The following is a 15,789-nucleotide window of genomic DNA, read 5'->3' on the forward strand; positions in this document are numbered from 1 at the left end:
GCGCGCGCCCGGCCGAGTCACGTCTTGGCCGAATTGCCTCGACCCTCGAGCTCGAGCAAGCTGCGGCGGCGGTGCGGGCCGGCCTCCCTAGCCTAGCCTTCGCCGATAGTCACTGCATGCCGTATAGTACGGTACCGGTACCCGTAATTGCTAGCCCTGTTCCGATCCGTATACTGACTAACGTTAGTTAGAGATGGCTACAGCAGACAACGGAAGGACTCTTTGGTGCACAGGGAAAGTTGATGAGCTCATTTCACATTTCAAAGCACATCCATGTTTATACAACAAGAAAATCAGAGCCTATAACGACAAGGCAGCAAGACTTGAAGCATTCCAAAGGATTGCTGCCGCAATGAAACTTCCATGTGAGTGTGTCTACTCTAATGATCAGGGGAGTGTTTCATCAACATTTTTGTCCGACAAGTTGTCAGATCTGACAACTTTCCTTGATGTTGATTGGCTGAGAAGCACTGTTACTATGGCAACTGTCGGATGAAATGTGACTTGTCGGATAAAACGTCTGACAACTCCTTTCATGAAACGCTCCCCAGGTCTAACCCAGGGAGCTCCCGCCCGCTGCTGAGCGGGAGCCCAGCAGCCGATTGCATGAAAGGGTCTTTCCAAGGACCGTCTTTCGTGTCTCCCATCTTTTACGCTATAAGCGGAGTACGACAATACACCAGACGGTGGACTGTACTGTTTCCAGAAGAAGAAGAGTGTTTCTGAAATTTATGATAAAAAATAAGATTCGTTAGCTTGTGCTTAAATCAAATTTCATGATATATTGCATCATTTTATAAACAAATATTTTGATTTTGTTTATTTTAACGGACGAATAGAATGTTTGCAGATGATTGGTTTAAAATGCGTTTTACATGGCGCATCATAAAAGATCGGCGACACGAAAGACGGTCCTTGCAAAGACCCATTCGTGCAATCGGTCCCAGGGGCTTACCGTGCATTTGACCATACTCACGGGACTAGCGTGATTTATGGTCTAAATATTTCTCCAAATGAATTGTGAAAATAGAAATTATGCACTTACCACGATTATATGGATGAAGGTCTAACGAGTGGCAGTTTCCTGACATATTGGCACAAACTGGAACCTCAAAAAACGAAAAGTTCTCTCCTACCCCTGTCTCGATCGGCCATTTTTGTTATGAATCTTAACAAAATGGCCGATCGAGACTGGGGTAGAAGGAGAGAACTTTTCGGTTTTTTGAGGTTCCAGTTTGTGCCCAGATGTAAGGAAACTGCCACTCGTTAGACCTTCATCCATATAATCGTGGTAAGTGCATAACTTCTATTTTCAGAATTCATTTGGAGAGATATTTAAACCATTAATCACGCTAGTCCCGTGAGTATGGTCAAATACACGGTAAGCCCCTGGGTTAGATCAGGTCTAGATTCAACTACCTCTTACATCACATGCTCACAAGATAACCTTAGGATTACATTTACATGTATTTACTGAATTAATTGAAAGTCAAGATGATGTTTTGTAGCTGTCAGATCTATTGCTCTATGCTTTCAACCAGCATTATATTAAATAAAGACAAAGCAATATGGGATATATTGTTTCTATATACATTTATTATAATGACTTGATGATGAATAATACAGGAGTAAGTCTGATGGTGACTGTACTCTGAAGATGAGGATAAAATAAACTGTAGACAGATGTAGTATAAAATGTAAACTCTTCTGAAGTTCTAAAACCCGATCTGAAGGCAATCTCCAATCTATCTGCATGCTGGAACCAATCTGACTGGAGTTCAGAAATGAGCCCTTTTTATAATGGTTGGTCAAGACTCTACAGCTGTTGGTCAGCCTTGAGTCATTGACCAAAACAGTCTGTATTTCGTAACTTTACTCTGAATTTAGGGAGTGGACTTTTAGTGAGAAGGATAGATGTACCGCAGTAAATGTGAAACCCCTAAAGTGTGGGTGTGTCCGAAGTTTAGCTGGAAGACAAATGAGTAATAATTTCTTAAGAAAGTTGGAGTTTGTAAACATACATTTTCCTGTTACACTTCCTGTAGAAGTATTGATTATGCATTGATATCAGCAATCTTTGAGCATAGTTTACACTCAAATTTACACTAGGGTCCAGAACAATAGAGTGACCAAGCCAGAACAATAGGAGAACAATAGATTCACTGGACCATTTCCTTTGTTCTTGCTCGAGTGTAAAATCGAGTGTAAATCATGCTCAAAGATTGCTGACTGGGTCTGTATTATTGAATATGTGAGACATGTCTTGTCATCACATAACATTGAATCAAAAGAAATGGGAGCAAATTAGTGACAATGCCAAATATTTCAAGTGCCAAGACTTTACTGTTTTTCCTCAGCTGTGTAAGATTGGAATAGATTCCCTCCGTCCCCTGACTCGTGTTCAAAAAATTATTTTTTTTTTACTAATTCAGCAAATGTCATGGACCAGTTCACACTGGCATGTTCAAGACTTAAGAGATGTGAGGACTAACCTCAGCATTTTGCTGATAAAAGAATCAGATCCAGACTAATGCTAAAGCGATGATACATGTACATGTAAGATCTATCAAATTAAAAATGTTGTGTCCTAATATTTGAAATAGAAGCAAAACATTTTTTAGTTCTTAATATATTGTGTTATTTGTTTTACAGACCATGATGTCTACAGGAAGATTGTTAACCTGCGCTCCCAGTTTAGGCGTGAAAAACATCGTGAAGTCAAGTTTGCAAGTGAAGGGAATGCACAAGATGCAGCATCTCAAATCAAATGGATACACTACAAACAACTCAAGTTTCTGGATGATTTTGTGGCTCTGAGAAACCAAAGGGTTGACTGCATGCAATACAGCCCTGGATACAGCCCAACGGTAAATTCATTTCTATTTTGCTTTGTCAATTTTTTTCTTCCAAATCAATTTCAATAGGTTTGATAAAATATAGATTTTATATTTTGCTCCACTGCTGGGGGGAGGGGGAATTAGTGAAATTCATGTGTTCACACTATTTTGAACTTCATGATATACTCAAGACTTGACTTTATTACTTCATGGACTAGTAATACATTTACATGTATATTAATCATGTGTATGCCACACAAGTCTCACCAAGAAAATCTTATCAAGACGATATAATATATTGTGACTTGATGACTTGCAATGTGCAGTGTCAATATTTAACCAAGAAAAATGTCTGTTTCTGATATCATAATGCATTCCTTGTTTTATTCCTAGAATGGATTTGGTGATTATGATGAAAGCCTAGAAGATGATGTGGAATACGATGGACTTGATGTGGACGATTACAAAGTGGGATTAGATGACAATACAAATGAACGAACAATCGATTTGACGGCCGGTGAAAGTCCTCAGAATGAGATGCAAGCTGTGCAGAGTGAGAACTATGATTTCCAAAGACGATCTCCAATGCAAGAAAGAGGCACTAAAAGAGTCCGTCACGGTTATGATACGCAGCATCAGGAACTATCCGAGAGACGGCATTACCAGGATTTTCACAGTCCTACGCCCGAAAGACCTCAGCACCAAGTTATCGAGAACTCGTTCACCCCGAGCGGAGAGGTTTTAGATCCCCCACAAAGTGCAATGATGCAGAGGGCCTCGTCACACATCCAAAAGGCATTGTCATGCTTTGAGAAAGCAGAAGGGAAGAGCAGGGCTTCCAGAAGATATGGCGATGGTGAAGATGATGATGACATGATCTTTGCCAGATATATTGCTACCGAGCTTAGACAACTGCCAAGTAGTGATGTCAAGAGACTGGTCAAGCATCGAATTCAGAACTTGATATATGAAGCACACTGCAACCCACGCACATTACAATCATCGTAGATGGTATTTTACTCTCAACTCAAGTGAAATTCTACTATGTGCACTCAGTTAAGCCTACCCTGACATCAAGTTGTGGTTTTTATAATGCTGAAAAATTAGAGAAACATGGTAATTAAGATTTTTTTAAAGTCCAAAGAGAAACCGAGCTTCCCCTTAAAGTTTTCATCCAAATGAAGATTAAGGTTCAGGTTTGTAGACCAAATTTGGCCCTTTCAATATTGGGTGATGATGTAGGATTCTTAAAACAAAAAACAGGAGCCAACTCAATGACTCAAACTTGATTAAGTTTTACCGACAATTTTTACAATTGACTGATCATTTTATATTCCCACTCTATTGCTGTTATGATCTCAAGTATGTGCAACATGAAAGTGTGTTGCACTGTGTAATATGATACTATCTGTGATAAAAGTTAGTCGCACTCTGTACCATCTCAGATAAAAGTTGAATACATTTGTGTATTATCTCACCCCAAAAGCATTCTTAAATAAGGTAAAAAGGCTTAATACTTGGTCAAAGCTAATGTACACAGTACTACACATTTGCACTGAAAGCAAACAGGGGCTCTTGCCCAGGAGAGAATGTACTTCTTAACTCCTAAGCTTTGCTATGATTCAGCCTTTAGGTGTTTGTTGAAGAGAAGTATGCTTCCATTTATATCATTCCTTATATGTAACTGGACCATTCCCAATGTGAAATATAAAACATATGTTCATTGGAGAGTCTGGAAAAGAAAATTTCCCTCAGCCCCATTGCATAAAAGATACTATTATGGTAATTTTTCCATTTAGTGGTAACTACCATGGTGATGGTAACAATGCCCATCAGCCAATCAAAGTCAAGGATTACATGAAAGATACCATTGGATAGCAAACTTACTATAATGGTAACTATATATATAGGGTAGAGAGCTCTGGGGAACCTTGATTTAAACTACGCCTACCATTGTTCTCTTCATCCATTTCTTTCACACTATATATATATATAATTCACTATCTTAATTTAGCTACAGGTGTAAAGATAGCTTCATTCGGATTGCCCTGGAAGTTATAGTTTGTCCTATTACCTTTACCAAATTGATGGTAGATGTTTGTTTACTATTTATTACATAAACACAAACTCATAATTTCTTTACATTTTTCGATCACTTTCATACTTTATTAGTAAAGTAAAGCAATCCAGACTGTTCAGTTAATCTTGATTTTGTTGAAAGTGTGTCAGTTGGGGCTACAAATTTTACATAGAGCAGTCACTACAGTAATAATTGGGTAAAATTTAAGAAAATAATATATTTAAAGGGGGCATCTTGAAAAGTTGATATTTTCAATTCCTTATAGGGCCTAATCACTGTTTTTATCATTTTCCTGTAAAAAGAAGTACTGTTAAATGTCACTTTGTTAAAAAAAATTGCACAATGATTTCTTTGTGTTAGACCATTATTAGACAACTATAATTTCCTGAAGAAAATGAAATAACTGATTCAAATGTAAAAGAGGAATATTAATTTTTATGGACATTGTTATTAGTTAATTACTGCCTCATGATTGATATAATGTTCATCAATCATATATAAATGATTTCAAGAGTTTAGGGTCCCATTGCCATCCCCATCCAATGCAAACTTTGATTGAATCCTTGATGTTGATTGGCTGTTGAACTATGTTACCATGGTAGTTACTGATTGTTGGTAAAGTAACATAGTAACTTTTATGCAAATTGGCCTCAGACACATGAATATTTGTCATAGAATTCTTATGACTGGCCACCACATTCAGGAGGAAATGAAATTGATTTAAAAAATATATAGGCATTGAAAAAATAAAATTTCCATAAATTAAAATCATTCATTAAAAACAGTTTTCCCCTCTATAATGCTTTTGCCAAGAGCATTCAGGTCTAGGTTTGTATACTAAATGATTAAATATCCTGATTTTTGTCTCACCTGCAACGCAGAGTGAGACTATAGGCGCCGCTTTTCCGACGGCGGCGGCGGCGACGGCGGCGTCAACATCAAATCTTAACCTGAGGTTAAGTTTTTGAAATGACATCATAACTTAGAAAGTATATGGACCTAGTTCATGAAACTTGGCCATAAGGTTAATCAAGTATTACTGAACATCCTATCAAAGTTTCATGTCACATGACCAAGTCAAAGGTCATTTAGGGTCAATGAACTTAGACCATGTTGGAGGAATCAACATTGAAATCTTAACCTGAGGTTAAGTTTTTGAAATGTCATCATAACTTAGAAAATATATGGACCTAGTTCATGAAACTTGGACATAAGGTTAATCAAGTATCACTGAATATCCTGCATGAGTTTCACGTCACATGACCAAGGTCAAAGGTCATTTAGGGTCAATGAACTTTGGCCGAATTGGGGATATCTGTTGAATTCCCATCATAACTTTGAAAGTTTATGGATCTGATTCATGAAACTTGGACATAATAGTAATCAAGCATCACTGAATATTTTGTACAAGTTTCAGGTCTCATGATTAAGGTCAAAGGTCATTTAGGGTCAATGAACTTTGGCCAAATCGGGGGTATCTGTTGAATTACCATCATTCATAACTTTGAAAGTTTATTAGTCTAGTTCATTAAACTTGGACATATGAGTAATCAAATATCACTGAACATCCTGTGCGCGTTTCAGGTCACATGACCAAGGTCAAAGGTCAATGAACTTTGGCCGAAGTGGGTGTATCAGTTGAATTACCATCAAAACTTTGAAAGTTTATGGATCTGATTCATGAAACTTGTACATAAGAGTAATCAAGCATCACTGAACATCCTGTTCGAGTTTCAGGTCACATGATCAAGGTCATGTAAGGTCAATGAACTTTGGCCATGTTGGGGTTTTTTGTTGAATAACCATCATCTCTCTGTAAGTTTATTGGTCTAGTTCATAAAAAGTGGACATAAGAGTAACCATGTATCACTGAACATCTTGTGCGAGTTAGAGTAGTATTCAAAGTCAGCACTGCTGCTATATTGAACCGCGTGATGCAGGTGAGACGGCCAGAGGCATTCCACTTGTTTTTTTTTAATTTCACTTTCAGTAAATGTACTTTATTCATGACATTAAAAAGCAAAAGGTTATTAGAACCGGTAATCAAAATGTGCATTGTAAATTTCATTAGAATTCTATTATATACCAAAAGAGAGAAAAAAATTTTTTCCTAAAGAGATTGAGAATATTCTTTGATTGGTTATATTGGTAAACACCATGTTATAAAAAGTAAAATTTTAATGATATTTACAATGCATATTTTGATTTTTAAAACTGTAGATATTGAAAATATATATCAAACAAAAGAGCAATTAACATAATCTATCAAAACAATATAACCAGCCATGATCATTGCAGTATCAGTGAATTATGTGTTAAAGGACAAGTCCACCCCAACAAACAGTTGATTTCAATAAAAAGAGAAAAATCTAACAAGCATAACACTGAAAAATTCATCAAAATCGGATGCAAAATAAGAAAGTTATGACATCTTAAATTTCACAAAACAGTTATATGCACATCCTGGTCGGTATGCAAATGAGGAGACTGATGACATCATCCACTATCTATTTTGTTTGTATTTTATTATATGAAATATGAAACATCCAAATTTTCTCCTTATTGTCAAGTGAAACAATGATTAATTTCTCCCTGAACAAGTGGAATTGGCATTGTTTAATACTATATGGTTCGGTCAACTTGGTCCTTATTGTCAAATCTGTAAAAAATGAAATATTGTATATTTCAAACAATAAAAAACAAAAGAAATAGTGAGTGATGGACATCATTGACTGACTCATTCGCATGACACTGAGTTCTACATATCACTGTTTTGTGAAAAAAAGCGAAACTTTAAAATGCCATAACTTTCTTATTTTACATCTGATTTTAATGAAATTTTCAGTGTTATGCTCGTTCGATTTTTCTCTATTCAATCCAAATAACATCTTTCTAGGATGGACTTGACCTTTAAGGTATAAATTGTCTAATAATAGTCTACCGGTAATTTATTGTCTAAATAATAGTACAAAGGTCTAATAATGATACAATATCAATGTGTTCAATGCATTATTATATCTTTAATTTTAGAGGGCATTATATTTTATGAAGGAATTATGTTACAATTAGAATTGTTCAAGTTTAAAATATCCAGTGGAAATTATGTCATATGAATAATTCTTTGTTTAGCTTTAAGGGTCTAACAGCCCATCAACATTGCATTTTTTATCAATTTTTCAGAAAATGTATTTCCATGCAGTGTTAAAAAAGTTATAATTGGGAAAATTGAGTCCTGAAATATCTGTACGTACTTTGCAAAAAAATGCAATGGAAGGTAAGATTTCATGATGACTTGCAAAGACACAAATTTATTAAGGGGAGGGTAAACTACTAATTCAAAATAAATCATAATGACCTTGTTTTTATTCAGCGCATTCTTGAATTACTGTGACTTGTTCCTCAGATTTTTTCTATTAAAAAAAAACAAACTTTTTTATCAAAAGAATCTTCTTTTCAGAGTGGTCTAACTTGCCTTAATTGTTCTTATCATTTTACAGGTACAGGTGTGCCAATTTTGCTTTATTGCAAGAGTTTCTTTCGGTTGTGGTTGTTTCATTTTTGTGCTTGTTTAGGTTTCTGTGGTTGTTGATTTGATTGGGGATGTTTTGCAAATAAAAAAATCTATGTTTTGATTCAATTCAATTTCCTCTTAAAGAAATAACAATACAAATCAATGTAGTACAATATTTAATACATATATCAGTGGGGGTCATAAAAAGCTCAAATTGTCTTATTGAAAAAGATGCCATACAGCAAAGATAGAATTACACAAATTAATACAATTTGTAATTTTGATTTAAAAAAAAAGCATGACTAGAAGAAAAGAATGAGGGAAGCATACATTAATTAAGTCTGCATTGATCAGGTAAAGTAAGAAAGAGGTGTCTTTTATACAAACATGTAAAATGCTTTACAGTCTCACTATTTTTTAGATGAAAAGGTTTAGATGTTTCCTGACAGTAAAATTTGTCAAATTATTCTTTTTCATTAACAATCGTCTTTGGAAGGAATAGTAAATTGTTTTGTCTATTTTACATTAAAGATTTTCATAGCAAGGTTTAAAATTTCACCATTGCCTTGTAGAATTCTGCAATCGGCCTTGATATTCCCATGCTCCACATGTACGAATAATACAGTGTGTCCCATAAAATGGAAACCAGGGTTCTAATTAATTTTTCCCAGCAATGAAATCTATTCATTTACATCATTATCACCATCGTAAAGTGTGTGGTACCTGATTATTATGATATCTGTTATCTGAAAACTGATTTCTTATTTTTCTAAAATGCACTGTATTTCTACCGCTGTCTTCTGCATATTTCTTTGTGTCACGGCATTGACACTGGAAGGTATTTAGAAAACAGAATGGAGTACTGCGATCCTGTCCTACAATCTGAGGCTTTTCAGTTGATTGTAATATCTCTGTGTTGTGGGCATGGCCCTGGGAAGCGAATGTGCTGGGGGCGCTTTAGCAACCCCCCCCCCCCCAAAGTTTTCTTGGGGGTGCTGCATGTATTATTCTTCATAGGAAGCACCCCCAGATATTCTGGAAGATGTGTGAAAATGTAACAAAAATAACCTTTATTTTTCAGTGAAACCGTTATTTTTTTTTTTTGGGGGGGGGCTTTCAAATTTCTCGGGACCAATTTGACCTCCTTGTAGTGAAAAACTTTTTTTTTCAAATTTACATCAGCACCCCCAGTAAGAAAAATATCATTCCCACGACCCTGGTTGTGGGGGTGGGTGTTTGAGAGAGTGTGTGTGTGTGAGGGTAGATGCAATGTTTGTGGAATTGAATGGATGCTTTCCCCAGAAAAAATTGCTTTGTTAATAAATACATTCAAACAAGCAGAAAAGTGAACACTTTGTTGAAATTGAATTTAAAAAAATATAAAAATTACAAGATTTTGAATGATGCTCTCTGCAGTCCCAGATTTACAAGATGGAGTGAGTTAGCTTTGCCCACCTTTTACCTTTTATGCTTAGATAATTTTTCAAAGAAACTTGAAAAACAAACTTTTTGTTTTAGGAAAGGCCTGGCCTGTAAAATAAAAAAGATTAAAAAAAACTACCCCCCCCCCCCCCCCCCTCCCCCTTCGTGATAAATCCTTGATCCATTACTAGATGCCAGAACCCATTTTTGTCTGTTTTATTTTGTGATATGACATTACAAAATATTGCAGATTTCATGTTTTGGAATCCTACAGAGAGAAATGGGCTCAGGACAAGGACATACACTCACCTTTTTGCATATATAGGGCCCATCATTTTCCCAAAATAGTGCAAGATTCAGTATGAATAGCATCACCACCCTTTATTAAATTTCATTATTTGCTAGTGAAAACGAGCCGTTTCTAAAATATTAATAAACAAATAAATGAATGAAATAAAGAAAAAAAATCGGCTATAGAAAGAGTGAGAGCCCATGGTCTTGGGAACCGGGGTGCTTCGTGGATCATCTTCCACAGGCAGCCGCAGCACCCCCAGGAATTTCGGACGGTGTGACAAAATGAAGAAATGACCCTTTATTTTTTTTTTTATTGCTATTATTATTTTTTTTTTACAGAAATGCTTGTCATATTTCTCGGAGCGAAAATGACATGATCATTTGGAGTGAAACTTTTTTTTTTGCTTGTCAAATTCACACCAGCACGTCCTGTTGGGCCCTGTGAGAGCCCCGGCTTTTATATCAGCCAAGTGTAGATCGAAGTTGTCCTTTTTTACCTGTTTCTCGAACACCTTTTCATTCTTCGCTCTACCGGTTTCCCTCTTTTGCTTCTTATTTCTTTCTCACAATTTCCCGTTATTCATTTATTCTATCCCTTTCCATTCTTTTGCTCCTATTCTTCCCTCTTGAGTCCCCCGGTTGAGTCCAGCATTCTTTCTCCCATTCGTTCAATCTCTCCCTTCACTTCTCTTCCTCCTCTATCTTCTTTCCTTTCTCCGTTTCCTTTCCTTTTTGCTTCTCCGTCTTTTCCCGAATCGGTTCCCACATTCTTTTCTTTCCCGGCTCGCCCTTTCCCAACTTTTTAATTCTCTCTTTAATTCCTTCCTTACTCTTTTCCCTCCCTCTCCCCCTTTGTATTGAGGGGAGGGGGCCTGGGCCTCCTGTAGTTTCGCGCCTGATGGGGCAGAAAACTATGGAAGCTTAAAAGTGCCACCGAGATGTTGAGATAATTATCTCGGGAAGTCGACATCTTAATAGCAAAAGATAAGATGACGAGATCCCGGATCTCATCATGTCGACATCTTTAAGAATTAAGAGATGATGAGATGACATGATCCCGAATCTCATCATGTCAACATCTTTTAGAAGAGATGATGAGATGACAAGATCCCGGATCTCATCATGTTGACATCTTGTAGAAGAGATGATGAGATGACAAGATCCCGGATCTCATCATGTTGACATCTTGTAGAAGAGATGATGAGATGACAAGATCCCGGATCTCATCATGTTGACATCTTGTAGAAGAGATGATGAGATGACAAGATCCCGGATCTCATCATGTTGACATCTTGTAGAAGAAATGATCAGATCACAAGATCTTGGATCTCGTCATGTCTACATCCAGTGGAAGAGATGATCAGATGTCATGATCATGGATCGAAGATCTTGTCATCTGACCATTTCTTCTAAAAGATGTCGACATGACGAGATCCGGGATCTTGTCATCTCATCATCTCTTCTAAAAGATGTTGACATGATGAGATCCTGGATCTTGTCATCTGATCATCTATTCCACAAGATGTTGACATGATGAGATCCGGGATCTTGTCATCTCATCATCTCTTCTAAAAGATGTTGACATGATGAGATCCGGTATCTTGTCATCTCATCATCTCTTTCACAAGATGTCAACATGATGAGATCCAGGATCTCGTCATCTGATCTTTTGCTATCAAGATGTCGACTTCCCAAGATAATTATCTCAACATCTCGGTGGCACTTTTAAGCTTCCATAGAAAACTGCCAAAGTTAATGTTCAAAAGAGCACTATAGTCGTTTGCCGGGCTGTTTGCACGTTTGGTGAATAGGGTGTATCAAACTTATCAAAAAACAGAGGGAAAATAGATACAGGTATACATTCTCAACCCTGATTACCTGGAAATGCTATATATTTCACTCTGTCAAAAAAAAATCATTTTAAGGTATTCCTATGATCACTTATAGCCTAGGATGGACAGCCGGCGCCAAGATTTATAGCGATGGTCTACATGGTGAATAATACAAAAATCCAATTTTGTGATAGATTTTGACATATCCAAAGAATAATATATTTCACTCTTCTCTCTTTAGATTCCTTTTTTGTGGTCTGTACGCCACTTTGAACTGTGGGCGCAGTATAGCACATGTGCTAAAAGTTGCTTTAAGTCCCGAGCGAGCGAAGCGAGCGAGAAAAAAAATCACCTTTTCATGAGAATCTAACTTGAGCTCTTTTTTATATTCAGTAAATAAATTCATATCCTACAATTTTCCTTTGCTTTTCTTTCCTCCTTTTTTTTGTTGTTCTTGTTTGTAGAACTTTTCGGGGCCATGGCCCAATACACAGTTCTGTCCGTTTGGGGTCCGGGGCGGAGCCCCCGGAACTTCTTGATATCAAAGCAATTTAAACCTCGCAGATTGCCGCTATTTTAATCAAATCGCGGGCATATATACAGAATATAGCTTTTACACAACACATTTATTCCACCCAGTTGCACAATGAACCAAATATTTTGAGGGGGCAAACATAGCAATGTGGGAAAATTTGTAAAAAGTCGTCAGCGTGCAAAGCAAGCTAGAAAAAAAGGCCTATTGAAATTAACTTCTAATTTTGTGATAGATTTTTCCATTATACAGCAAATAACACATTTTCATTGTTTCCATTCATTTCATTTCACGTTGTCTCCTATAATTTCTTTTATTTCCTCTTGGGTGTGGATCCAAGACCCCCCCCCCCCCGCCTGTATGCTGATGATTGAAATTGATTGAATGGGGGGGGGGTATAGAGCCATTTGAAGGTTATAAATGAAGAGCCCTTACTGCGTGGGGTCAGTGGGGCAAAGCATAAAATTAGCACAATGTTGTATGCAGATAATCTTTCTTTCCGCTCTTTAATTTCAATCATCGGCAGCCCGGCCGTGTTAAGTTTTTTTTACTGTCCCTTAATTTTCTGTTTTCCAATTTAGCTTTAAAAAAAAATACATTCTTCTTTCGTTTCCCGCTATTGTTTGCCATTTTGTCAGCTTTTAATTTATTTCCCATCGTGCTATTGCATTACATAGGCCTATTTCGGAATGATCTTTCTCAAATGTTCTTCTTTCGTATAGATATTCCTTCTTTCCTTCCTTTTCCATAAAAGAGTTTTTCTTTGTTTTCTTTTCACTTTTCCCTTTCCTTTTCCTCTTTTCCTTTTCCCCTTTCCTTCCCCTTTCCCTTTCTTTCTCCCTCCTTCTTTTTTTCTTTTCCCCGGTTTTTCTTTCATTTTCCCGGTGAAATCCGCCAGGCCCGGGGGGGAGCTTGCCCGGGCCCCTGCCCTAGCTCCCCCGCCTGTTACGCCACTGGTTGTTGATCGAAGAAAAACATGCTAACAAAAAGGGGATAACTTTTTAACAAGTTTTTCGGTACTTTGATATCTCAGTGTCAGGCGCGCCGGAACACTTTCAGTTTTGGGGGGTCAAAATCCCGAAGGGGGCACAATATTTTTGAAAGCGTGAGTTACCGAAGCGATCGAGCGGGAGAGGGTGTGGGACCCCCCCCCCCCCCCACGGTAAGGACTTTGTGTAAAAACGGAGTATAAAAGTTGCGTTTCTAAGAGCATTCAAAAATAAATTTCTTGAGAATTAAACAGTCTTGGAGTTCTTTTTGCTCCTTCTGTTTCCCCCTTCTGACCCAGACTGGTGTTTCTTCATGATCAGGGTCGCAGTTCCAGCAAATTACGAGCCTTATTGCAAACGAAATTGTTTCAAACCAATGTAATATATAGGCCTTTTAAAGACTCTAAGATGACAAACATGACCGTATACGCAGCCGGGGGCCGCCGATCGAGAGGGCAGAATTCACAAAATTCACCAAAAGTGTGCACGAAATCCTTTAATTTTATTCTAGAAAATGCAGAAGCTCCCCCATCACCATGGGCGGAAATCCCAGGGGGGACATAATATCAAATGTCCCCCTACTATTTGTGCTCTTTTATTATGGAAAAATACATAATTCAAAATCGAAATTATACACGTGTATCCTCGAATTTCGAAATATATTAACAGATAGTTTTTGTTAAGAACTTGGTTAGGAAAAGAAAAGGCATACCGGCCCAACTATTCTCGAACTCGCATCTAGCCCTATATGCCAGCCAAAGAGTGATGACATTGATGACATCGATGGCCATTGTCAATTTCATATCTAATAAAAACGACGAAAAAAATTGCCTCTGGATAGTGCATAGATGGTAGACGAGGATGTTCCATACCCAGTAAAATCATACCTTTGTTAAGCCAATTCACTTTCCCTTTATTCCAAATTTACTTGGAATATAAGAATATTTTCATTGTTCGCGTACTCAGTACAAAGAATAGTTTTCATGAGTTATGATTAATCCTTCACAGTGAACTTTAACTATGTTTAATCCCCAAAAAATTGTTTTTAAACACTCTATTAATGAAACTTTTATATTCCATTTTTACACCAAATTCCTGCCGTGGGAGGGGTCATCATAGGTAGATCAAGGGGGCGAAGCGGCGGAAGGTGAGGAGAAAGATAAGAAGAAAGATAGAACCGGGAAGAAAGTTCAATGATGGCAGGGAGGGGAATAATTGGAAAAAAAAAATTCAGGTCATAGTATAGAAATAAAAAAATCGATCGCGCTTTTGCATAAATACACAACCATCTCTTTATTTCAAAACGTGCTTGATTTTTTTTCACTTTTTAGATCGAAATATATAAAATCAAATCATTTATCTAAGAAGATACCCATCTTTTTCATTAGTTGTAGGTTTAGATATTTAAAAAAATAGCTTGCCATTCGGTTTTAGTCTGAAATGTATTCATTAAAAGGTTAAACGTTATCACACTGTAATAAGATGGAAAAGGGGCTTATCAAAGGTATGTTTCACAGAGGAACTGTTCGTCAAAAGACGCGAGGCTTACTATGATAATGTAATTGCCCCATCATCATCATAGGATCATAGGATGCATCGGTTAATATATTTTAAAACCATTAATGCGAGCCCAAATGGGGAGCCGTAAATTTTTGATAAACTTTCATAAAAATGGGGTTTTAAGTAGCTTGTTGTAGAATCAATATTGAGACATATATAACGCGCCAATCAAAATGCGAGCGTGGAGCGCTAGCTGATACGTTTTGACAATCAGACCTGAAAAGGGATATTTTGAAAACTTTATGGAATACACGAAAATAATAAGAACCTTATAAATCAAAATTTGCGAGCGCGCAGCGCGAGCAGAAAATGTTAATATTTAGACCATAAACTGACATTGTTACAGAGCACATTTTTTATTTGGAAATCACACAAAATAATGAAAGTTCGATTTCCGAGGTGAAATATGTTTTGTATAACAAAGTTTATCTTATACGTTTGAATTGAGTTAACTCAATAATAATCATTTCGAGCAGAATATTCTCAAATCACAATAGAAACAGACTTTTTAAAATATGAACATAATAAAGAACTGATTTTCATTGTTATATATCCCTTGCATCAGTGGCGTTCCTGACATATTTCGTCGGGGGGGGGGGCTGATAATCATTGCCCAAATATCAACTTCACAGTTTTAAAATAATATAAAAATATTAATTGCGAGCACGAAGCGCGAGCTGATTTTTTTCCTACAAATTTAGACCTAAAACGATACATTTTGTGCACTTAATT

General features: G+C 36.8%; 1 protein-coding gene across 2 annotated transcripts; it reads left to right on the forward strand.

The window, feature by feature from the left end:
- The first annotated feature begins 72 nt into the window (after window positions 1-72).
- LOC121411866 lies at window positions 73-5,531 on the forward strand. 2 transcript variants are annotated; one of them, XM_041604749.1, is made up of 3 exons: window positions 73-365; window positions 2,653-2,867; window positions 3,231-5,531. In XM_041604749.1, exons 1-3 carry the CDS (start codon window positions 194-196, stop codon window positions 3,843-3,845), a joined length of 1,002 nt encoding a protein of 333 aa, XP_041460683.1. In that variant the 5' UTR covers window positions 73-193; the 3' UTR covers window positions 3,846-5,531. The 2 variants fall into 2 exon arrangements, with proteins under 2 accessions (XP_041460683.1, XP_041460684.1); XM_041604750.1 differs by lacking the exon at window positions 73-365 and adding an exon at window positions 1,393-2,361.
- Window positions 5,532-15,789: the final 10,258 nt, after the last annotated feature.

This window comes from Lytechinus variegatus, chromosome 3 (genome assembly GCF_018143015.1).
Source record: "Lytechinus variegatus isolate NC3 chromosome 3, Lvar_3.0, whole genome shotgun sequence".
In the NCBI taxonomy this organism is placed as follows: Eukaryota; Metazoa; Echinodermata; class Echinoidea; order Temnopleuroida; family Toxopneustidae; genus Lytechinus; species Lytechinus variegatus.